General features: G+C 41.7%; 1 protein-coding gene across 12 annotated transcripts in view; it reads right to left on the bottom strand.

Moving 5' to 3' along the window:
• tanc2a (tetratricopeptide repeat, ankyrin repeat and coiled-coil containing 2a) overlaps positions 1–27,141 on the bottom strand; it is a 464,896-nt gene that overhangs the window by 353,084 nt on the left and 84,671 nt on the right. For all 12 annotated transcript variants that reach the window (XM_055657051.1, XM_055657052.1, XM_055657047.1 and 9 more), the window contains exon 3: positions 17,672–17,777. Coding sequence is in view for 10 of the 12 variants with exons in the window: in XM_055657047.1 (XP_055513022.1) it covers positions 17,672–17,738 (67 nt within the window). In the remaining 2 variants the exon portion in view is untranslated. The remainder of the gene's footprint in view (positions 1–17,671; positions 17,778–27,141) is intronic.

Raw genomic sequence — 27,141 nt, 5'->3', positions numbered from 1 at the left:
AAATAATACATTTTTTGGAAAAAAAGTAAAATGAGTTTTCGGAATGCATATCCAATTGAACAGTTAGAATGTTATAATATGTGTCCTGTTCTATTATGCAATTTACTTGATTGAACAATATTCAATATACACATAGCCTATATCTATACCATCTGCACAATTAACTGTAGCATGTAGACTAAAATTATCTTTGTTCAAAATGGTATTTCAACGAAACTAAAACTAGAAATGTTATTAAGAGAATTAATTTATGATTTGAATACAATGACACAACAGCAGCATAAATTGAAAACATAGGAGGCAGGGAGGTGAAAAGCATGTTCAAGCAACAGTGAGGCATCACTCCCAGACTCGCTCAATCATTTCTTCTCTTGCTTCTAAAGGGAGAACAGTCTTCTCGGGTCACGTAACTCCTAATCAGCCATCAAGGATAACATCAGAAGATGCTTCATGAGGGTGAATCTTCGGAAAGCATCTGGTGATGAAACTAGCCGTGTTCTAAAATCCTGCGCTGAGCAACTGGCTGGAGATTTGCGAACAACTTCAATTCTTTTCATTACGAAAGTCATCTTTCTTACTGAGGTTCCCAACTGCTTTAAAAGGGCATCAATAAAACCAGTGCTCATGCAGAGTATGATAACATGAACATCTGTGGTGATGAACTGCTTTGATTAAAGTGCACATCGCCTCCTACTTTAGCAAGAACCTCGATCCACTACATTCTGCCTACTGCCACAATCGACCAATGGAGAATCCGATCTCACTGACTCTACAATCTGCACAAGACCACGTGAACAATAAAAACACAAATGTCAGGCTTGATTCATCGACTACAGCTCGCCTTTCAACATCATCGTCCTCTCCAAACTTATCAAACTCAGGGAACAGTGTCTCTGCTCATCCCTATGCAACTGATTCCTCGACTTCCTCATTCGCAGATTATAATCAGTACAAATTGGCAACCCATGCTCCTCGATAAGCGTCAACACAGAAGCACCTCAGGGCTGTGTGCTCAGTTCCCTGCTCTATTCATTCTAAATCCATGACTGCGTAGCCACAGTTCTAACACCATCTTTGAATCATTGACGACACCACCATTGTTGTACGAATCGTGGATAATGATGAGTGTGAGTATAGGCAAGAGAATGAAAATCAGATTGAATGATGCCAGAGCTAACCTTGCTCTCAATGTCAGCATGACAAAGTAACTGAATGTTGACATGAGAAGGGGAAAGCTGATGATCCAGGAACCTGCGTAAATCATTGGGTTGCTGGTGACAGACAACAACTTCAAGTTTCTAGGCATGCATCTCTCTATGATAATCTGTCCTGGGCCCAGCAGATAATAGACAATAGACAATAGGTGCAGGAGTAGGCATTTAGGCCCTTTGAGCCAGCACCGGCATTCAAAGTGATCATGGCTGATCATCCACAATCAGTACCCCGTTCCTGCATTCTCCCCATATCCCCTGACTCCGCTATCTGTAAGAACTCTATCTACCTCTCTTTTGAAAGCATCCAGAGAACCAGCCTCCACCGCCTTCTGAGGCAGAGAATTCCACAGACTTACGACTGTGTGAAAAAGTTTTTCCTCATCTCCGTTATAAATGGCTTACCCCTTATTCTTAAACTGGCCCCTGGTTCTGGACTCCCCCAACGTCGGGAACATATTTCCTGCAATCATAAAGAAAGTCCATCAATGCTTCTACTTCCTTAGATGATTGATGGAAATTCAGAATGTTGACAAATACTGTCTTGATCTTCAACAGATGTATGGTGCTGAGGATTTCGACTGGTTGCATCATAGTTTGGTTTGGCAATTCAAATGCCCCGGAACAAAGGAGAACAAAGAGTGATAGACACTGGCGGTCCATCACGGCACTGACCTCCCCACCACAAGAGGGATCTATATGAAGCTCTGCCTCAAAAAAAGCTTCAAAGACCAACACCGCCCTGGCGATGCTCTCATTTCATTCCTATTATTGGGAAGGTACAGAAGTGTGAAAACCATAACCACCAGGTTCAAGAATGGTTTCTTCCCAACAAACAACGGGCTCTTGAACACGACACAACATTAACCTACGAAAAATATTGACTGTCTTTAGTTGTACCGATATTAGGTATGTTACAAAACTTATTTTCAGCGGCGCTGCAGTTCTGTCATTGGCCGTGTGCGCGACTTTGGCACCTTTGGGAGAGGGGCGGGCTAAAAATGCCGTTTTTATCCAGCCTGGTCAAATCGGTCTTTGTCAGGCTATTTAGTTGCTGAAGAAAAATCGCTCCGACTACCGTTTTATTAAATTTATTAAAATTAGCGCTGGATAATTTAATAGCAGGAGTAAAATTAAAATCATCTTCTAAAGCCGTGAACGCCGACAACGGAACGGATCTCACGTAGGGAACAAAGCAAGGTACACCATTTATTTTTACATATAAACGTGCTTCTTAGTATGTCTTTAATCCAAATTTCACGTTGCAAAAATGTGATTATGTAAATATACGAACCGGCAGTATTTTTCCTGACGATATGGGGTTTAAACTCAATGCAACCACAACGTTCCAAACGATCGCGTTCCACAGAATCTCACTCGCAAGATGATTTAAATGGCCATTAATTTACGGGAATTAAACACTAAATTCCTTCCATTTAGCCTATAAATTCATGACAATGAGATTTAAAAATCATGTTATATTGTAAATTCTTGGGTGAATGTTATTTGGACACACGCTATTTAAAAATGTTAACATTTTCTTAAGAAATGGATAGATATTTAGATCTAGTAAGTGAATTTTGTAATTAGCTACAATTAGGTAACTAATTAATTATACGCTTTAATTTCAGGTCATCCAAGTAAGATTGTTTCATATTTGTTTCAGAATGCTTCAATCCATAATAACTGAACATTTCTTTCAGTTCTCTTAATTTTTAAGAAAGTTATGGGCTTTTGACTGTCCTTGATCATAGCTTTTGAGTTAAGTCAATGGAAAAGCAATAGGGAACAAGATGCTAATTTCCAAGTATGAAAATGGCCATAACTTTTTTAATACTGAAGATATGAAAGTGAATTAGGTGTCAAATTAAACTTCTTTTTATGCTTTATCTGATGGGATAAATTGCAGACTTAATTTTTTTAATCTCAAAATTTGGTAACATTGCTACCGATATCTTCAGACTTTCTTTGCACTAGTATTGTGTGTGTTATTAATTTATTGGATTCTTGTTTATTATACACTAGACGACCCGTGGACCCGTTGGGTCCCAGTTGTGACGCCAGAGATCCCCGTTGTGAGGCCACTCAAAATGGCAATCTGAAAATGGCAGAGGGCCCGGCAACCCTCCCCCAACTGCGCACGCGCGGATAGCAGGCCCATCAAGTGGGAGCGTTGTGCTGTTCAAGGTAGTCCAAATATTGTAGTGCTATCGTGTACCATTTTGGCGTAATTCAGGTCATGAATCACGGACACACTTACAAACAAACAAACAAGATGAGTTTTAGTAATATATATACTATTCCTATCTGTATATCTGTTCCAAATGTCTTTTAAAAATCTGAATTGTATCCACTTCTATAGCTTCTTCTGGCAGATCATTCCAGAGATAGATTACCTGCCAAGTGAAAATGTCGCCTCGGATGTCATTTTTAAATCTCTAATCTCTCACCTTAAATCTCTTCTGCACTCTTTCCAACTTAATGATTTCTTCTTATATCTGGGCAACCGGAACTTGTTTCAATCACTGTCACTGTGACCCTGCCAGATTGTTATGTTCAGAATAATCCTTCAGGGAAAGAAATTTGCCATTGATACCCTAGACACAAAAAGCTTGAGTAACTCAGCGGGACAGGCAACATCTCTGGAGAGGAGGAAAGGGTGATGTTTCGGGTCAAGACCCTTCGTCTCAAGAAGGTTCTCGACCCGAAACATCACCCATTCCTTCGCTCCAGAGACGCTGCCTGTCCTGCTGAGTTACTCCAGCTTTTTGTGTCTATCATCGGTTTAAACCTGCATCTGCAGTTTCTTCCCACACATGCCATCGATACCCTGTCGGGCCTGTATAAGACTCCAAATTGACAACAATAAAGGCTGATCCTTTATTGGCTCTCTGATGGTTAAAGACATTTGAAAACAAATGACAAAAAAATATATATAATCTAAAAGGTATTTAAGCACAATTGCTATAATTTAATAAAGACAAATGATACACCTTTCCAATAGCTGACCATCAGCTTGTATCATTATGGAATGCCTCTGCACTCAATGGCAAGACCAGAGACAAAGTGGGCGGAGGGATGTGCCCACATTTAATCTCCTATTCTAGGAGCATGCCAACCCATGCACAGCAGCTAGCAAGTAGATCAATGAGCTTTCATTGTTAAAACAGCCTATTAAAACAAGCTGGCAGACACATGATGTTTTGAGCTCCCAGGTGGGCAATGTAGATACTATAGCACCATTTCAAAGAACAGCCAGGGAATACTGTGCCAAAAGTTACCACTCAATCAAGATTGTTTACAATGATTTACTGGTCATCCTTGTATTGCTATTTGTGGAATCTTGCCTTTGAGAAACCAATTGTTAATTTCCTATAGTACAGAAGTGATTACACTTAAAAAGGTACTTCATCAACTGTGTATTTTTGACAAATCTGAAATTGTGAATAGTATTACGAAAGGATTTTATTTATTTTTGTTGTTAATCAATTTGAAATACAAATTGAATAAGAAACTATTATTGGAAGAGGTTTCAGCCTGGAAATAGTTGAGCATGAACGACACATTATGCAGTCATTGTGTTCCACTCCAATACTACTCTGGTATTGGACTCGCACAACAAACTTCAATAATTCCCAAGGCACATTATTGAATTGTCTCATATTACATGAGACAGCGTTGGAGACCCGACCCAGCCCAGTGTGGGAGGCACAGCCCTGCCCGGAGTCGGAGACGTCGCCAAACGGAAAGCGGAGACTCTGATCCCGGTGGAGAGAACAACCAGCGACCAGCACCCACTTGGAGTCACCATCGCATCGCCAATTCCAGCCATTACCCCTCTGGTCCCCTCGCTGGCTCCTCCCCTTCTACCCCATGGCTCTGCCCCCGTCTTTCCTCCGAGCTCACTCCCCCCCCCCCCCCCCGCCACACACACCCCTCCCCCCCCCACACCACCGCCCCCCCCGCCCCCAACCCCCCCCCCCCCACACCCCTTCCCCCCCCCCCACAACCCCTCTGCCTGAATGACACAAATAACCTAAAATGAATGAATGAACATGAATAAAACATGTATTCGCCAAATATGTATACATACAAGGAATTGCCTTGGTGCTTTGCTTGCAAAAGGATAAAATAAAACATTATAATTTATTTCACTTGCAAAAAAAAAACTGATTTCCAGATGAACATGATCAATTTTTTTAGGTCATTGATTATTCCCCAAAAGAAGGTCAGCAAATATAATGATCACAATACATGCTTAACTCTCATTCTCCCATGAAAAGCTGCCTTATATTGCTCAGATACTGAACAATTAGACATACACAGGTGACCTGATTTAAGCTGTTAGACCAGCCAGAAGTGCAATCCATTATAAAAATAGAATATCCCCCTGAACAATAGACAGTGTATCCAAAAATAAACTGGTTTAAATATACACATAATATAAATTTAACATTTCTCAATCACAAAATGTATATAAAAATTCTAATTATGACATAGCATATAAGGGTTTCTATTTATATAATTGTACTCAAAAGTTATACATTTCCTAGTGTGATTCAGGCATATAAGCACCCCTTCACGATGGAAAGAAAATCTATTCATGAAAGAGATAATGTAGCAAATCCAAAGAAAAGTGGAGCGGCTGATTCAGATCAAGGTGACTGAAATTAGGCTAGATTCCCGTGTGCATAAAGAATTCCAGGGCCTAGTTCTGCCGAAGCTATTTTGGACAAGTAAATACAATTTTATATGCATATGTCTTCCTAAAATTGAGAATTACATGCATGTGGAATTTCAAAATGATTTACTAAACTGTTGTGTTAAAGAAATGCTTAATTGCTAGTTAAAAATAAAGATCCAGTGGATTGTTTCAATAGATAACAAGCCGGATATTATTCTCAACCCCCCCCCCCCACCCCACCCTTTGCTTGCTGTTAAATATGTTCTTATTCTGATCCCAAGGAAGATCAGTTGGTGTTACTCCTATGACATTCTCACTGTACAAAATCCGTCCCATAAAATCGTCCCAGCAAAAAGCCGTCTCAGCAAAAATTTAGCGGAAGGAATAATAGAATTAAATTTCAAAATATTGGAAATAAAAATCTAGATTTTGCAGTAGCTGTGAAATAATGGCACTCTGCACTGACTAGTGGACAAAAGACATAACGCCAGAGAAATGTTCCTTTCTTCCAACAATAATTGGGTTGCTGTTCAGCTTCCAAATGATTCCATGCATCCAGTGAGTGTTTTCATCAAAAGCTGGCTCAATCACATTGACTATCCCTGATATTATGTCATTATCCTTCATTACATTGTTCTGTGGCCTTAACATTACTTTATCAGGCACAGGTGATTTGATCCTTAATTTCTCTGGTAATTTTGCTTCAGTGATATTAATTTAAATTCCTCGGTGGCATTCGACCCTTAATCCTTATCCACTTTTGCCAAACGTGTTGTGACTTCTTCAATGCAGATATATATAAATATTAGCTTAATGCCTCATTATTTCTATTTCTCGTTAGAATTTCCCCCATTATTGGCTCTTTGGGACCCACATTTATATTTTACTGTTTCCTTCCTTGTAACACAATTGTACGTACACTTACAACATCTTTTAATTCTATGTTGGTCGACTCTCAAAATCTATATACACTCAGTCATTTTTGTTGTTTTTTGTTCATGATAATATTCCAATCATCAGTCTTAACACTCTTCCTGACAACATTCATTTGAATCATCCTGAAATGGGCCTGCTGTCACCCTTATCCCCATGCCTATATTTATCAAGTACAGGTGATCTTTGCATTATTGCCATACGGCTACATGTATATAAAAGTGGGAACCCGCAGCCTCCTCGATCCTGAAAGCATCAGGCAAAAGATAACAAAGCTTTTAGTGACAACTAGGTAGGCAGTGCAAGCCACAATGTCCTTCGAGTCTTTGACAGAAAGTAAAACTGGATGCAACGTTTTTAATTCGGTCAATGAAATACAATTAATATTGAGTAGTACAACTCAGATCCATGAAGGCCTGGGCAGCTTCTGTCACTCAATAAGTCCAGAAATTACAGCAAGTTCCAGGAATTCAGTATAAATGCCTGAACTCCAGTAACTCACTTCAAAACCACTGATACTGCCAACAAACATTTGGCACAAAACAAGCATTTCATTTTCAATTCGAAAGGTAATGATAGGAATTGTGAAATACTTTTAGAATTTGTTTATCTCCCAGCAAAATTCACAATCCAATTTCCTTACCTGCCTCAGTTTAAGCAGCTTCCATAGCAGCATAACTGAATACATTTAAATGAAATAATTCAGTTCCCAACTGATCTATCATTCTCAAACTACATACAAAATGCTATCATACTGTGATCACCTTTCCCTTGTGGGTCCCTTTAGAATACTAATTAATCTGTATTACTCTGCAAGACAAACCAAAATAGTTTTCTGTTTGGGTCAATTATATAGTTTCAGAAAACTATCATAAATGCATTCAATGACCTCATCCTTCAATCTACTTTTGCTAATTTATTTAATCAAGTCAAATGCAGATTGATATCTCCCATGATTATGATGTCAACCTTGGTTACAGTCTTCTTTTTTCTTTATTGATTTCCTCTCCAATGGTGTTGCATCTGTTGGGAGGGGGGGTGGTGGTGCTGTGGGAGGTGATGCTGTAATTATTCCAATAATCGTTGTTTTATACCACTCTATAACCACCATACTTCGTTTATTTCTTATTGTCCAAGGTCGATTACTGACTTATTTATCCGTTCACCTTCTCCACCACCAAACAATTATTCCCATTTGTCTGCCCTTTCTGAACATCAAGAAACTTGGAACGTTTATTCTCAACTTTCATTTCGATACAGAAATCTAAAATGCTTGACAGGACAGATGGCAAGAGATTGAGTACCTTGAATCAAGAGACTAAATCTAAGGGATAAGGTATCAGACTGTAAAGGATGAGGTTTGAAGGAATTTCTTCACTCAGAAACTTGTGGATCTTTGGAGTGCTCCACCTCAAATTAGAATACATACATGATTAAGAAGCCAAAACAATTTTGGTTTTAAACTTTTGGATAAAGATAAAATTCAATTCTATTTACAAATATTTTAATGAGAATTGTGATTTCAAAAGCATAAAATTAGTTCTCCTTAAATCCAGAGAAGTTATTAAAAAACTGTAATTCAAGTCATTAAAAATTCAATTGCATCTCATGTATAATGAATAATATTTCACAAGAAGAATATTTTACAAATGCCAAAATGCTAGTCAGGTCATCAAAATCAGAGGTTTATATTGGAGGAGAAGGCTGCAAAGTAGCAAATCTGGTGTACTGAGAATCACTGTTGGCAAATTTACTATTTCCATTTTTAACCAAGTCCTCCTGAAGCTACTGTCAGTTTCATGTTGTAATGACAATGAGCACTGTCAGTTTTACCATGATCATAATAGCAAGCTCTAGGCCAAAAGCTTATTATGCTGAATGAATCCTATTGCAATTTTCAGACATTAGCTATTTCAATTGGCTGATAAAATAAAAATAGCTTTTGCAATATTTTTGCCTGTTTCAGTTAAGATTAAGTTGTTTTCAGTTGTGTTCTATCGAAAATAACAACTGAATACTTGGATAATTATATGGACGGGAAGGGAATGGAGGGTTATGGTCTGAGCGCAGGTATATGGGACTAGGGGAGATTGTGTGTTCGGCACGGACTAGAAGGGTCGAGATGGCCTGTTTCCGTGCTGTAATTGTTATATGGTTATATGGTTATAATACAATGTTAATACCCCTATTGAAGCACTGGTTCAATCATTTGCTGTGAAACTCCACTAGTCTGGCAGATGTTCAGGGTTACTGGATGCTATCCCCTCTACCCAACCTCCCCGTTATTGTTCTCCCAGCATATTGCTAATTTACTTTTTTCAGATATAACACAATACACAAAACAGGCCCTTTGACCCATGATGTCTGTGTCGACTATGATAATAAATTAAACTAATGTGATCTGCCTGCTCACTATTCATCACCCTCCATTCCTTGCATGCTCATGTGCCTGTCTAAATGCTTCTTAAGAATCACTATGACATATGCTTCCACCATCCTCCTTGCAAGCTGTTTCAGATACCTACCACTGTTTGTGAAAAATTGTGGTGCCATCTTGTGTACAAGTCACTTGTCTCCCGAACCTTCGATGGTCGGGCTCGAACTCTCACGTGGACCAGGCGTGATCTGGGCCGATTAATCACGCAGTTTTGAGAGCAGGCCATCAGGCGGTTGGAATTCGAAGGATTGGCAGTTGGAGTTGGAGTGGAACTCTGGGGGGTGGGTTAACGAGCAACGGCATAGTAGTAGTAGTAAAATATTAACTTGACGGGCCTGGATCGGTTAATTATTAAACAGAGTGCTTACACAATGCATGGACCTCTACAGTGGTGACCCCAACGATCCAAAACAACCTATTTTGGATTTGATCATGTTTACAGCCGACAATCCAGACCAGCAAAACACAGTTTCGATCAAACTGCCCACTTACTGGACATCACAGCCCCACGTAGCAATGTTACAAAATTTTGAGATTTAAAAAATCGTCTATAATTTATCCCATCAGATAAATCATAAAAGAAGTTTAATTTGACACCTAATTCACTTTCATATCTTCAGTATTAAAAAAGATATGGCCATTTTCATACTCGGAAATTACCATCTTGTTCTCTATTGCTTTTCCATTGACTTAACACAAAAGCTGTGATCGAGGACAGTCAAATGGCCATAACTTTCCGAAAAATTAAGAAAACTGAAATACATTTTCAGTTATTATAGATTGAAGCATTCTGTAACAAATATGAAACAATCTTACTTAGATGACTTGAAATTAAAGCATATAATTAGTTAGTTACCTAATTGTAGCTAATTACAAAATTCAATTACTAGATCTAAACATCTATCAATTTCTTAAGAATAGATTAACATTTTTAAATAGCCTAAGTGTCGAAATAACATTCACACAAGAATTCACGATATAACAAAATTTTTAAATCTCATTGACATGGATTTATAGGCCAAATGGAAGGAATTTAATGGTTAATACCTGTAAATTAATGGCCATTTAAATCAACTTGCCTGTGGGTTTTTCTGGAACGCGACCATTTGGAACGTTGCGGTTTGCAGTGTTTTAGATCCCCATATCTGCATGAAAAACACTGCCGGTCGGTATGGGGACTAAGTCACTGTTTCGCAACTTAAAATGTGAACTAAAGGTATCTTAAGGACCACTTTTATACATAAAAATAAACTGCTTTCTTTTACCTGTCACCTACATGAAATCCGTCCCCGTTGTCGGCGTTGACGGCTTTAGAAGCTGATTTAAAAATGACTCCAGCGCTGAACGAGTCGGGCGATTTAAAAAAAAAATAGACAGAACGCCCGGCGGAACTATTCTTCAACAAAAGCTTGCACTCCAACCAAATATAATCCAGAACAAGGTAAGAAAAAAAAATGCGATTTAAACCCCCCCCCTCAAACATGCCAAAATCACGCACACGGCCAGTGGCAGAATTGCAGCGCCGCTGAATGTAAGTATTGTAACATACCTACCCCACGTATGGTGTGAACAGTCTGAAGCTCAGATCCACATTCACCACTGCTGATGCCACCAAATACTACTACGTGGTCAGTGCACTGGACCAGGACATCACCTGGCGCATAATCGCCTTCGCCAGCCACCAGCTGACACGCAAGCACAAGGGCCTCAAAGCGCTCCTCTTGAGCACTTTGGGCGTCAGCCTCCGCGACAGGGCAGCAAAGATCCTTCACATGGGTGGCCTAGGCAACCACTAGCCACCTGTGCTTATGAACTATATGCTCGCCTTGCTGGACGGCCACGAGCCCTGCCTCCTGTTCAAACAGGTTTTCCTCAAACAGATGCCTGATGTCAATAGCCTGTTCCTCGCGAACGAAGATTTCACCGACCCCCGCTGGGTGGTTGCCCATGCAGATGTGCTGTGGCAGGCCAAACAGCAGGGTGGCACCACCATCAACCGGGTGGCGGCAATGCCTCAGCGGGTCAAGCGGCCGGTCCCAGCATCCACCGAAGGCACAGCAGTGAAGCTGGCCATGAGCGATGCCAGCAAAGGTACATGGAGCTACCACCACCAAAGGTGGGGTTCTGAGGCCCTCCGATGCCGACCACCCTGCACGCATCCAGGGAAATGCCACGGCCGGCCGCCAGTAGTGGCTACTGCGGCAGGCCAGAAGCATCGCCTCCTCTACACCTGGGACCATCATTCGGGGTGGCATTTCCTCGTGGACACGGGAGCAGTGGTCAGTGTTTGGCCATCATCAGCGGCAGAAAGAGGTGACCTCCTCTGGCCGCCGCCAACGGCAGCAACATCAAGACATACGGGGTCTGCACTATCCCGCTCACCTTCAACTCCTGTCACTTCAAGTGGCCCTTTACAATCGCCAACGTCTCCCAACCACTGCTGGGCGCCGATTTCCTTTCACTCCCTGCTGGTCGACGTGAAGAGATGTTTTGTCAATTCTGAGACGTACGAGACGATCGCCTTGAGCCACGCCGAATTGATTGCGTCACATCTCGGCTCGGTGACCTTCCCCGACATCCTAAACCCCCCCAGTTCACAACGGCCAGCCCCAAGTATGGGGTAAAGCACCATATCCCCACCACCGGACCGCCAATCCATGCACGCGCACGTAGGCTGCCCCCCGGCCTAAGACAAGTTCCATAGGATGGAGGAAATGAGCATTGTGCGACGCTCAGACAGCCCGTGGGCATCTCCGTTTCACATGGTCCCCTAAGCGTCTGGGGACTGGAGATCCTGTGGGGACTACCGCCGTCTCAATGACGTCACAACGGCCAACCAGTACCCTGTTCCTCACATCCAGGAATTCACGGCCCATCTGGACGGCGCCGCAATCGGCCTGGTTCATGGCTACCACCATCACCCCCTTCGGGGTCTTCGTTCCTGTGGATGCCTTTCGGCCTCGAGAACGCCGCTCAGGCTTTCCAATGGCTCATGGACATGGTGGGAAGCGAATCTCTTCTGCAATCCCTCAAATGCCTCGACATCATATCAAATTTCAGATTAATTGATTTTCATATGCACCAGGGTGCGATGAAATTCCTTGTCATATGGCACTCAAAGTGAACAGTATGCATACAATTATGACAAATGCAACAACAAATAAGGCAAGTGCAAATCAACAGAATTGTGCAAGATTGTTGAGCAATCTAAAGTAATACATAAAAGAAACTAGAGTACAATTGCAGAGTAACTATGTGACAGTTAGGTGTAAGAGTACAAGGCAGCACCTCCAGGAAGTGTGGTGACCAGCACTGCACACACTACTAATGTGGACAAACAAAAGTTTTACACAGCTGCAATGTGAATTCCAGCGTGAAAATACCTGGGGTATTCTCCATGGCACAGCAGCAAAATAACTTTTCCAATGTACCGGGCAACTTTACAGGGAGCTCAGGAAAGTCAAGAGTGTTTAATTGTCATATGTACTGACAATGGAACAATAACATTTTTGTTTGCTGCAGTTTAACAGGCTCATAAATTCAAAAACGCACATAAATATATAATCAAGAATATAATAAATTAATAATCATGATACTGGGTAACCATAATAGTGCAGAACCTAAGTTTGTAGTACACTTCTCTCTCACTCTGCACGTCACCTTTCCCACCCATGAAAAAGGTCACATCCTTGACCTGGTCTGCTCCACAAATCAACCGGTACTCGACCTCCATCCTTGCCTCTTCCCCCTCTCTGATCATAAGCTTATACGGTTCACCATCCCTTCTCCGACACCTCGCCCCGCTTCCTCCGAGAAATCACCTTCCGTAATCTAAAATCCATTGATCCCCACCATCTCTCTGACCTGCTCTCCACCACTCTCCCCCTGGACTCAACCCCCATCTCATCTGATGATCTCACAAATCATCTCAACTCCACCTTGTCTACCTCCCTTAAACACTATGGCCCCCCTCAAAACAAGAACCGTAACTTTGAACACATCATCACCCTGGTACACACCTGCACTTCATAAACTGAAACAGACTGGTCGCCGACTTGAACGACTCACAAAGAAATCATCTCTCACAGTCCACCTTGAAGCTTACAAACTCCACCTCACTGACTACAAAGATGCCCTCATTGCTACAAAATCTGCCTACCTCTCCTCCATATTTACCGATCCCTGCCTAAACCACAGAACCCTCTTCTCCACAGTGGGCAACCTCCTCAAGCCTCGAGCCAACACTCTCCCTACCTCTACTCCGGATCTCTGCAACTCATTCCTCCACTTTTTCGCTGATAAAATCAGCACCATCTATCAATCTTTATCCCCTGTACCCGACTCCCCAGCATCTACTCCACCACCTACCAAGGCCCCTCCTTTCAACATCTCCACTGACCTCCTTACCCCTCCTCCACACTGCTTCCTCTCCCAGTTTGACCTGGTCATCCCTCTTGAAATCTACAAACTTATCAGCTCTTCCAAACCCACTACCTGCTCCCTCGACCCTCTCCCCACTCCCCTGCTGAAGTCCTGCCTCCCCGTTCTTTGCCCCAACCTCACTAATCTCTTCAACTCCTCATTGTCCCAAGGAATTGTCCCCTCCGCTTTCAAAACTGCTGCTGTTACACCAATCTTAAAGAAACCTGGTCTTGATCCCTCCTCTCTCATTAACTACCGACCAATCTCAAACCTCCCCTTTCTTTCAAAAACCCTGGAGCGTATCGTTGCGACGCAACTTCATTCCCACCTCCTTGCGTATAACCTACTTGAACCCCTCCAACCTGGCTTTCGCCCCCTCCATAGCACAGAAACTGCTCTCCTCAAAGTCCTCAATGACCTCCTCACCTCTGCTGACACTGGTTCCCTCAACATCCTCATCCTCCTCGACCTGAGCGCAGCCTTCGATACAGTGAACCATAACATCCTGCTCACCAGCCTCAAAGACCTCGGCATTGAAGGCTTTGCACTCAGCTGGCTCCGTTCCTACCTTTCCAACAGATCCCACTTCATCTCTCTCCACAACGACACCTCTGCTACAGCCACAGTCACTCAAGGCGTTCCCCAAGGCTCCATACTCGGCCCCCTCCTCTTCATCATCTACATCCTCCCCCTTGGTCAGATACTCCGCCACTTCAACCTGGACTTCCACTGTTACGCTGATGACACCCAGATTTGCCTCAGCACCAAATCCCCCCACAACCCCCCCTCTCCCATATCAACTCCTGTTTGTCAGCTATAAAAACCTGGATGCAACATAATTTCCTCAAACACAACAGCAATAAGACATAATTCCTCCTCATAGGCTCCAAAGCCACACTCAGCAAAATCAATAACTCCACTCTCAACATCGACGGCACCACTGTCTCCCCATCTCCCCAGGCCCGCAATCTTGGCGTGATCTTTGATTCCACCCTCTCCCTTGAGCCTCACATCCGCCATGTCATTAAAACCTCCTTCTTTCATCTCCGCAACATCGCCAAACTCAGACCCTCTCTCACACCTCCCGCTGCTGAAAGACTCATCCATGCCTTCATCTCCTCCCGACTGGACTACTGCAACTCACTTCTCCTTGGCATTAGCTCCACCTACATCAACCGACTCCAACTGGTCCAGAACGCAGCCGCCCGACTCATCACCCACACCAAATCCTGGCATCACGTCACTCCAGTCCTCAAACAACTTCACTGGCTTCCCATCTCCCACCGGATCAACTACAAAATCCTGATCCTCACCTACAAAGCCCTCCACCATCTGGCCCCCCCATATCTCACTGACCTCCTCTCCCCCTACCAACCCTCACGGTCCCTCAGATCCACATCAGCCGGTCTCCTCTCCATCCACAAGTCCACCTCCGCAGTTTTGGGGACAGAGCCTTCTCAAGGGCAGCTCCCAGGCTCTGGAACTCCCTCCCCCAACTGATCCGCAATTCCGTGTCCCTCACCATCTTCCAGTCCCGCCTCAAGACCCATCTCTTCACCTCTGCCTATCCTTAGCCCCACGTCCCCCTCCCTTTTCATCTGTGCATTAATTGCCTCATATTATGTTTTGTATTGAATTCTGTCTTTACTTTGTGTACTAGTCATGTCTCTACTATTTATTTCATTTCCCCTTACATGTTTTTCCTCTACCTGCAAAATTTTTGTAAGGTGTCCTTGAGACTCTTGAAAGGCGCCCATAAATAAAATGTATTATTATTATTATTAATCAGAGACAGTCCATTGAAAATCAGTTACTGGGGTTGATGTTGTGTGATTCAAAAGCCTGATGGTTGTTGGGAATCCACTGTCCTTGAACCTGTTGACCACGGGGTACCAGTGAGTTTATAGGCCCCACCAGAACAGGACCCTTGTGATCCTGAAGGGATCAAACTCCATAACCCAGATAACAAAACATGGAGGTTTCCAAACAATTGAATAGTAGGTTTTCAGAAGTGAGTGTAATAATTATCACAATTGGCTTTATGTTTTTTATTACTCAGAATCCTAACTGCATACATATACTGACAGATGTTAGATATGTTTAGCTTCTTGCTGGTCTTCAAAGTTGAGAATTCAATTTCAAAGCCTATGTCCAAAGCAGCTTCTTTTCTGCACAACTGTGCACTCAAACTATGTTCCCTCTTCAATTATATAATTATCCATTCAATCTGAATTATTATCCATGCAATCTGAACTATTAATATTTTTTTTAACTGATATCAACTGCTTTCGCACCTCTCCAAAAAGTTGGTATCAACTCCCAAATGATTGAGTTTATTCACTAAATTGATGCGTCAATAATAAAGTTCACTCGGCAAACTATATGAAAAGGGTTATGGGGAGAAGGCAGTAGAATGGGGTTGAGAGGGAAAGATAGATCAGCCATGATTGAACAGTGGAGTAAACCTGATGGACGGAATGGCCTAATTCTGTTCCTATAACTTATGAAAGCATCAAAATCAGCCAAGCATTCAATCATAGGAGCACTATAACTGCAAACAATGCTTGTGCAGTCAGGGCTTAGCTCCAAAATGTCATTGACTTAGCACGATTCTTTTCAAGCTACTGGTAAAATACCACTAATGTTGTCTCTGTAAATTGATTGGAGGAAGAAGTGTACCAAAGTCAGTGTCCTCCCCCAACCAATAACTCTAGTACGGGACCCCTAAATTACTCGGACAAGTTGTTCTCGTGCTCCACTGAAACAGACCATTCTCAGCTCTGCCATGAAAGATTACCAGGTAGGGAAAAAGGTTTAAGGACATGCGCAAAGCTTCCATGATGAAGGGCACCATCCTCACAGACTCCTGTGACTCTCCAGCACCTGACTGCTTATAATTAAAGAGGAGCATTTGCAATGGTATGGTGAGCACCAAGGCATGTGAGTGGCAAAAGGAATGTGCAATCTTACGAACTCCAGTCCAGTCATTATTATGAAATTTCAGTAATGGGAGGTGATGGCAATCTTGCATTTAATGAATTAAATGCTTAAATGACACAAACTGGCCAGCGGTATGCAGGCGGCGGGGTGTGTGAGATGGGGTGGTGTGTGGGTGGTGGGTGGCGTGGATCTGTGTGGGGGGTGTGTGTGTGCAGGGGGGTTCGGTGCAGGGGTGTGTGTGCGGGGGGTGTGTGCGCGTGCGGGGGGGTGTGGGAATGGGGCTTGTGGGGGGGGGGGGGCGAGGGGAGTTCGCCTCCGCCGGGATCGGAGTCTCCGCTTTCCTTTTGGCAACATCGGCAACATCTCCGACACTGGGCTGGGCTGGTTCACCAACGCGGGGCTGTTGCTTGGGGCGGGGCTGCTGCTTGGGGCGGGTTCTGCTGCTTGGGGCGGGGGCTGCTGCTTGGGGGGGGGGGCTGCTGCTTGGGGTCCTCCGAAAGTCCGGTTGGAAACCTCCGCCGGCCATTCTCAGCTCCAGTAAAGACACGATGGCACAGGAAGGAGTGACAGGGGAAGAGACTGATCCGCGCGGTGCTGACTGGCAGAAGAGATCAATCTGTGCATGCACGGTTTTTAAGATTTTTAAACCTTGCTAACTTTTACAACATTCAACCGATCGGAACAAAACTTGATACACCCGCAGCAAAGGAGAACGGTGAGTGAACTGGGGGAAAATCGTAGCGTTATCGCGAACCGTTTTTGCGCAGATCAAAAGACCGCCATACCGGAAGATAACAAGATCAGAGATTTAGTTATGTATGGATACCGTAAAGAGTTAATGGCATTATGGTAAACACTCATAAACACTCTGAGGAATACGTCTACCTGGAGATACAGCAATTGCATTTTTAACTACATTATATCAATGAGCAACTCATTAATCATAATATATTATTTACAGTTAAAAGCATATGATGCAACTTCATGGAGGACAAAAATGTGCCTGGATCCACATGACTTTACAAGAAGTAACGAATGACCTACCACTTGATCTGCTCTTGCGATTGGACTTTCCACCACTGAGGAACATCTTTAGACTATTACGGAACATATCTTCATCCGCACGGCTCGTCAATATTCACTCCAAATTCTATCAAAAAAAAGGGGGTTGTCAATGGGAACATACAAGACATTGCAAAAACAATAGATCAGTACACAACAGTATTTATTCCACAAATTACCCCAAACCATAACTGGCTTTTTAAAAGATTTCATCAGAGTTTTTAACATGGACATGCATTCATTTTCACTTTAATTACCTCCAATTTTTCCAAAAATCTTTGCACCTAATACATTACATTAATGAAGCTACGGTTGTATTTGCAAGCTCCCACAAACAATAATGCGATAATGAACTGATGAACTATTTTTATTGTTCATGTTGACGAAAGAATAACATTTTGTCTGGATACAAAGGATAGCTGCTGCCTGTTCAAAACACTGCCATATGATGTTTTATATAGTACAAAAGGAGCCTATTCTCAGATAGCATTTCAAAGATAGTGTGTTAGACAATCCAGCATTCTCTCAGAATTGGACTATATTTGCGACTATCAATCTCAGTGCAGTCTTGAACCAAAGCAGAATTGAAGGGCAGGTAACTGAAACAACACATGTATAATGTACCGTAATCATAATTTTAAAGTAATTTATATTTATAATGTTTGTATTTCAGAGATTAAACAGCAAGATACCCAACATTCTAGAAAATTATATTCTTCTTCAGAAAACAGTACATTTTGAGCTATCAGCCTTTACATAAACCTGAGACACCAAAAACTGCAGATGCTGGAATCTTGAGCAAAAAAACAAAGTGCTGGAGCAACCAAAACGTTGTCTGTCCATTCCTCCAAAGCTGATGCTTGACCATCTTCAAACCTGCTCAATTCCCCCAACACTTTTTTTTTACATAAACGGCTCCCATTACAAATGTGGACATAAAAATTGATAATGGAAAATATTGACAAAGATGTGCCAGTATTTATAAATTAAAAATCACTGATAATTCACTTCCAGACAATTTCACGGAAACATTTCTTTTTAGCCCACTTTAAGCATTGCAATCAATTTAAACCAGAGTTCAAAATCTTAGGACCATAAAATAAAAATTGAGATCATAATGACGCCCGACAGTGAAATATAGGCGTGATATTTTCATTTAATCAGGTTTATTACTGGAATGGTTAACTGCAATTCACTTTAATGGCTTTATTTATTTATTTACAATTCATTTACAATATTAAGATCATATCCAGGTATTTTAATGCCTACATAATCAATTGGCCTGCAACATTTTGGGGATGCAAAAAAGTTCAATCTTTCAATGGGTCACGCAAGGAAAAGCTTGGGAAATACTGTGTTAACTCAAACTGCTGAATGACAAAAATGATCCAAATTTAATGCTCTTCTCAGGCTCTCACATTTTCAATTGGATCTATTATCCTCATAGACACTGTATGAATAAATTATAGCAATTTTGTTCATTTTATTGAGGAAAAGAAACACTTGCTCACAATCCTGAAATACAATAAATTGCTGAAACTTAATATCTTCCTAATCCATTTTGTAACATGGACTAGAAAGCACTTATTTTCCAAGTTATATAAAAGTTTGCAGATGGACACAATCTTAGGTCTTGCAAGATCCAAATTCAGTCATGTGGTTCATACAAATTCAGGTTTAAATATATAGGCTGTGGGCCGAGGAGCTTTATTCCAGTGTTTCGTGACCCAATTCACAGAACTACATGAAATTTTCACATATTGTGTAAAAATATTATATAAATCACCCCTGAAACTTGTCATGAACAAGACTTGCACATTTTTTTATTAAATTAGAGAAAAAACGGAAACATTTCAGGTAATTTTCGTCCAATCAAAGCACGTTTAACATTGAGTTGTATGCCAGTTGGCCAATCACGCGCTTTGCTTCTGGCTAGCACACAACATGGATGAGAGGACTTCACTGATGCCTGTTTTACTGGAGATTCCGATGAAAGTTCTTTCTAGTTCTGTGGAATACATGTCGTTGAAACTTGCAGCAGGGTAATTGAATTTAGTGAGAAAAGCATTAAGAAGTCTGAAGAATGTGTAGCTGTGAATAGAAGTGGAAGAAAGTCTTTAAAGCAAAGTCCCTGCTGAGATGCTGCAACACAAAGTTGTGAAACTAGTGAAACTTTGTGAATCAACTCAAACTGAAAGGTAAGATCTAAAGTCTGAATTTATAAAAAATAATCTGTATGGACTTTAATTAATTTAATTGCACCCTTTTATAATGTGAAAAAATGAGATTTGGAGGCTGTACATTCACTCACTCACTCACTCCTTCATTCATTCACATTCATTCACTTTCACTCATTCGCTCACTCATTCATTCCTTCATCCATTCACTCATTCATTCACTCACTCATTAATTCACTCATTCATTCACTCACTCATTAATTCCTTCATTCATTCATTCACTCATTCATGCATTCATTCATTCATGCATTCATTCATCCATGAAGTTGTGGGCCTAAACTATGTGTATCCATAACACAAGGTAAATTAAACATTTTCACTAATGCCAGCTTGTTGTAGTCTAATAAGTCTTTAACATCTAATCTCGGAGCTGCCTGCGATAACTTACCGGGAAAAAGTGCTCCGATCGCGGGGCCTATGTACTTAACATAGTGAAGCCGCGGTCTCAATTAAGAAGCGGCCGATTCGTGAACGCGGAACCGCGGATCATCTCCGCGGGCGGGGGGTGGGAAGGCTGTACATAGTGGCTGTACACAGTGCCGTCCGTAGCGGCCGTTTCCAGGCCCGACCACGGGAGAAAAACAGAGGAATATTTATTGCACTTTATAGGCTGCCATTGGAGTGAGAAATGGTCAGAAATGGCTGATGTTTATGTAGAAATGAATTGGTGTATGTGAACTTGAACTAATTTATCTATGGTAGTAAGTGTTATTATCATTAACATTAAGAAGAGGTTGAAATGTTATGAATTGAAGTCCATGCAGACTTAATGACTACAGGATGTTTTATTTTGTAGCCTCTGCCTGACCGTCCACGTGAACTTGAACTAACCTATCAATGGACTTATCAAAACTTATCAAAAGACTTGGAATCTGATGAAGAATATTCAGATGACGATCAGATGTAATGTAAACAAATAAATTGGGGAAATAAATGATTATATAAAGTTTTATTTTAGTGTCGATCGTTTCACTGTTTATTTGGTCAAATTATTTAAACAATGAGTGAATTACTTATGATAATAGCGTGCTGGTGAATGACAGTGCAACAGCCCACCCATCCACACATCCACACACACATCCATCCGTACGCACACTTCCATGCATGCACACACACACACACACATGTACACATACATCCGCACACACACACATCCATCCGCACGCAGACATACATGCACACATCCATGCACACACATACATCCACACACACATCCACACACACACATCCATCCATTCACACATACATCCATCCACACATACATACACACTTACTCCCACACATCCACAGATACACGTTTGACAGGTATACACAGACACACACACAAACTACAGATACTCAAACAATGCAACACTTTTAGGGTTATTTTAGGTTAAAGGTAATAGCCCTCATTTGCAAAGGCACCATCGGGGGGTCTCTATCATATATATAGGCTCATTGTAGCTTAAAATGAATACTCATCGAGTAAACATCAGAGCATTCGATTCTTGGTCAGGATGTGACATTTACATCAGAAATAAGACAGGTCTCTTGCAGGTCTGCCACCCAGCCTGGCATTGCCCCAGTCCCACTATGGCCATTCCCCCCACTCTCCCCACTATGGTAGTCAGTGGGGTTCAGTAAAAAGGGGAACCCAGAGGATCTGTCCTGACCCTTTAATTAGGCAGGTTCATGAGCCTGTAAAACCTGGGACCTCTGCGGCAGTCTCATTACATTTCCTATTAAAGCGACTGGAAGATGCCTTGCAGGTCTGTCCCCAGCCTGGAACTGCCCCAGTCCCACTATGGCCGTGACCCCCACTCTGCACACTGGCAGTCAGTGGGGTTCAGTAAAGGGAGGAACTCACAAGAACTGCCCTCACCCATTAATTATTCTGGTTCAGGAGCAGGATGTCTGCGACAGTGTCATTCAAAAAACACACTCACAAAATTATATTCATCATATTATTTATATGATATCAATATACTTAATTATATATGATAACAGTCATATTTACAAGTCATATATTTACATGTAAATATAGATATAATAATATATAGTTTAAATGGACTGCAACACGGAAATAGGCTGCCCATGGTGTAATATGGCATTGGCCACTAGATGGCATTTACTTTCTCGATCTCATTTTCTAATTGGTTTAATTAATTAATTAATGTGCAACGTTTGGCAATGACAAATTATGACATCCTTCTCAATTATATTTCATCTAAATCTGGGAAAATTTCATGTAGTTCGGTGACTTGGGTCACAAAAACTGATTTCTAGACACATTTTTGATGCTCGGCCCACAGCCTAATAGTTGCAGGTTCCATCAACGCAGAAATGAATGTTGAACTATTGTGGTTTCCAAAAGCAGTACTGAACCTTTTCCTGGTATTTTACAGCCTTTTAGTCTTTTAGTTTTCAAGTATCCATGCACAAATTTAGACATTTCCAAATAGATCTGACCTTTTCAGAGGATGTGGCCATTATTGTTATGACCAACATTTAATATCCATCTATTATTATTCTTGAACTGAGGGCCTTACTGGGCAATTTCAGGGGGCATTTCAAAATCAACCACAGTTATGTGGACCTGTAGCTACATGCAAGCCATAAACGAAAGAAAATGAAGTTTCCTCCTTAGGAAACAAACTGTTTTATCACAATCTCACTATGCTAAATCGAGGGCTTAAGTTGTAAGGAGTGACTGCATAGACTGAGACTCTTTCCCTGGAAGATAAGAAGCTAAGAGGTGACCTTTGAGGTATACAAAATCATGAGGGGGCATTGATAAGGTGAATGGTCCGTCTTTTCCTTTGGGTGAATATCCAGAACAAGAGCATAGGTTTAAGAGAAGGGAAAGATTTAAGAACTATCAAGCGTTATTTCTTCACGCATAAAACTAAATAGGTGATGTTTCAGGTCGAGACACTTCTTCAGACTTCAGGCGCTGATGTAGATATAGAACAAATTAATGAAAGATATGAATAAAAGTAATGATAAAGGAAACAGCCCATTGTTAGCGGTGTGCTAGGTGAAAACGAGTACACACAATGGGACAACCATACGACTTTACCAGTTTCAAAGCCAGCTTCAAAGTCATCTGGTAGAGTTACTCCATTTTTTGTGTCTATCTTAAACAGATTTAGAGTGATGTGAGACGTATAAGCAAATGGGATTAGTTCAGCTATAAAACTTGGTTGGCATGAGCAAGTCGAACCGAAGGGCCTGTTTCTGTGCTATATGACTATAATACAATCCTGGTACAGAAGGGTGGTTACAAACAGAGAGATTAAGCAAACTGAGCATGTACTCTCTAGAGTTTAGAAGCATGAGGAAATCACATTGAATCATACAAAGTTCTTACAGGATTTGACAGTGTAGATATAGAGGATGCTGTTTGATCCCTCTGGTGAGTCCAGAATTTAGGTATGTTGCAAAGCCTACCTGAAGCGTCGCTGAAAATCTGTCCCAGCCCGTGTGCGCGATTTTGGCGCCGTTTAGAGGGGGGCGGGTTTAAAACGCGATTTTCTCTAGGCTGTTCCAATCGAAGATGTTCAGCCTAGTTAATTATTAACGAAAAATCGCTGGAAGACCCCGTCGCAAAAGCTATTATTAGTTTTAAAGGCCTTGTATAATAGTTATAGTAGTTTAAAAATCAATCTCTAAACCCGCGACCACCGGCAGCCGTCAGGGTCGCATAGAGCAGACAACAGAAGGTAGGCTGTTTTATTTTTACATTAAAAAGGGCTTCTTAAGATCCCTTTATACAAAGTTTAATATTGCGAGTAGTTCACTTTGGGCCCATTATATCCCGCAGTATTTTTCTGGGCATTTGGGGACACAAATCTACCGCAATGTGAACGTTCTAAACCAGCGCGTTCACAGGATCCCACTAGAAAGCTGATTTAAAATGGACTTTAATTTACAGCAATTGAACACTAAATTCCTTCCATTTGGCCTATAAATTAATGTAAATGAGATTTAAAAATTATGTTTTATTGTGAATTATTTATGAATATTATTTGGACACTTAGGCTATTTAAAAATGTTAATCATTTATTAAGAAATGGATAGATGTTTAGATCTAGTAATTGAAGTTTGAAATTAGCTACACTTGGGTAACTAACTAATTATATGCTTTAATTTCAGGTCATCCAAGTAAGATTATTTTATATTTGTTTCAGAATGTTTCAATCTACGATAACTGAAAATTTCATTCAGTTCTCTTAATTTTTAAGAAGGTTATGGGCTTTTGACTGCACACGATCACAGCTTTTTTGTTATGTCCATAGAAAATCAATAGGGAACAAGATGCTTATTTCCGAGTATGAAAATGGCCATAACTTTTTAAATACTTGAGATATGAAAGTGAATTAGGTGTCAAATTAAACTTATTTTTATGCTTTATCTGATGGGATAAATTGCAGACTTGTAACATTTTGTAACATTGCTACAGAATTGGGAGTCAGTCTCAAAATAAGTAATTAGCCAATCATGACAGAGATAAGAAAAAAATTCTTCGCCTTGAGGATAGTGAGTCCTCAGAGTTCTGCACTCAAGAAGGCCATTAAGGCTCAGTTGCTGAGCAAACGCAAGATAGAAAACAATAGATTTTTTAAGAGACCATGAGATAACAGATTAATGCTGGAAACTGGCGCAAAGGTAGTAGTCATTTGTAATCTTAATGAATGGCAGAAAAGTTCAAGCAGTCTTGCTTCTCTTTCTGATATTCACATGAGCATGTGCTTAATTTTTCGATTTATGAACTGCATTTAAAATTTTTGAATTTAAGAGATATTGTCAAATTCTCAATTGTACCTTATATTCTATTTGGATTTCCAAATGCAATCAGAATTGATAGCTGTAAAACTTCAGAATATTGCTTGGCTCTTTGGTCTCGACGCAAAACATCACCAATTTCTTTTCTCCAGAATGCTGCCACACCCAGCTGAGTTACTCCAGTATTTTGTGTCTATCTTTGTCACTTTGGTTCTTCAGTTTGAGTTCTGGAAGAAATTTCACAAATAAATTTCTACATTCCCTTTGGGTACACCTAGGGTTCTCCAGTATTGTCCAATTTCCTCCCGCATCCTAAAGACATTTTAATTGGTAGGTTAACTGACGCTTGTAAATTACACCAGTAAGGTGGGTGGCAGGAAAATTAAAAGTGGGGAGGGGGAGAGGGTTGTTGAGAGAGATCAGGTTACAACAATTAAATGGGGAAGTTGGTTGGCGACTAAAGGTCTTATAACTGGCAGAGGTTCAACTGGCTGTAAGAATTTATGAGAATTGTTACAAACATATTCGCACAAACCTTGACAGACTGTCAGTCTGAAGAATAGCAGATAGTATGAAACATGCATGAGGGTCATTTTTCTTAGAAAAACAATCAAAAGCAATTAACATAATGCTACATTGTTTTAAACACCCATCTCCATTCCAGTTTTCTCCAAAAAGCAGCACAGATTTCTCTACCTTTGAGGACAAACTCCCATTCAGTTCTGGGAACAAAAAAATCAATACCAATTTAAATTAGCAAAGCTCTCATTACCAAGTCCAAAGATAGATATCCCACAGCACAAAATTTCCCCTCCTCACCAACATCACATGCCAACTCCACACGGGCAATAACATAGTTGAGATAACCTTTGTTTTCTTGATTAAATTACGTAAATTATAGGTATCAAGAAAAACAACTGCACGCACAACATTAAACAGGGGCAGAAAAGGGGACACAGCATTTTCTAAATTATCAATCAAATACAAAATGTTAGGTACACAAAAATGCTGGAGAAACTCAGCGGGTGCAGCAGCATCTATGGAGCGAAGGAAATAGGTAAAGATTCGGGCCGAAACCCTTCTTCAGACAAAATGTTGTTGTGGTTTTTTCATGATGTAGGTATTGCTCGCAAGACCAGCACTTAATGCAAAGAGTGTTTTATTGTCACATGTCGCAGATAGAACAATGAAATTCTTACTTGCTGCAGCGCAACACAATATGTGATCATAATTTAACTCAAAAAAACAAACAACAGTGCAATAATAATAATAATAGTCTACTGTAGTCTATTGTAGTTCATAGCTTATGAGGTTTTAGTGTTTAATAGCCTGATGGTTGTAGGGAAGAAGCTGCTCCTGAACTTGGATGTCACAGTTCTCAGGCTCCTGTACCTTCTTCCCGCGTGGTGAGATGAGTGTGTGGCCACGAAGGTGTGGGTCTCTGATGATGTTAGCTGCCTTTTTGAGGCAGCGACTCCGATAAATCCCTTTGATGGTGGGGAGGTCAGAGTCGGTGATGGACTGGGCAGAGTTCACAACTTTTTGCAGTCTTTTCCGCTCCTGGACGTTGGTTGGTGGCGGCGCCTAACGGCAGCGGCTCGACTACAGTCGTCCGTCTTTTTTTTATTTTTGTCTTGTTAAATGTATGTTTTGAGCTTAGTTTTTATTATTTTTTAGCTGTGTATATGTGTGTATATGTGGGGGGTGGAGGGGAAACCGTTTAATCTCTTCCCTGTACGGGGACCCGACTTTTGCCCTGTCGGGTCTCCGGTGTCGTTGGGCCTAACATTGAGGAGCCGTCGGCGGACTCCGGCCAGGACCAACCTGAGGGCTCCAGTCGCAGAGCCTGCAGACCTGACAACGCAAAGCTGGACGCCTTCAGAGCGGGGAGAGCTGTGGTGGCGCGCGGCTGCGACCCGACTTTGGAGCTTCGGAAGGAACATCGGGAGCTCCGGCTGCAGGCCCGGTGGACAGGAACATCGGGAGCTCCAGGTCCCTGGGGCTTTTCGGAGCTCCCGCAATGGCAGCTTCTCCCGCTGGAATCGCCGGGTTGAAAGGACACGGAGCGTGGCCTAACATCGCCCGGTGCGAGTTAGTGGCCACGGGGACTTACTATTGTCACCGGGGGCTCTAACATCGGAGCCCCAGTTCGCCTAGACGCTGCAGTTGAACTGCTGGACTGGTTGGTCTGCTTGATCCGCGGGGTTTAAAGGACACGGAGCTGGGGCCTAACATCACCCGGCGTGGCTAAATGGCCACAGGACTTACCATCCTACCAAGCGGGGGGCTTTAACATCGGAGCCACAGTTCGCCTCAACGCTGCAGTTGGACCGCGGGTGGAGAATAAAGGGAAGAGATAAGACTTTGCCTTCCATCACAGTGAGGAGGTGTTGGAGACTCACTGTGATGGATGTTTATGTAAACTGTGTTAAGTGTGGGTTTTGGGTTTTT

The sequence above is a fragment of the Leucoraja erinacea genome, chromosome 27, assembly GCF_028641065.1.
Source record: "Leucoraja erinacea ecotype New England chromosome 27, Leri_hhj_1, whole genome shotgun sequence".
Lineage (NCBI taxonomy): Eukaryota > Metazoa > Chordata > Chondrichthyes > Rajiformes > Rajidae > Leucoraja > Leucoraja erinaceus.
Note: the sequence above shows the minus strand (reverse complement) of the source record. Positions and strands in the feature narration are given on the sequence as shown.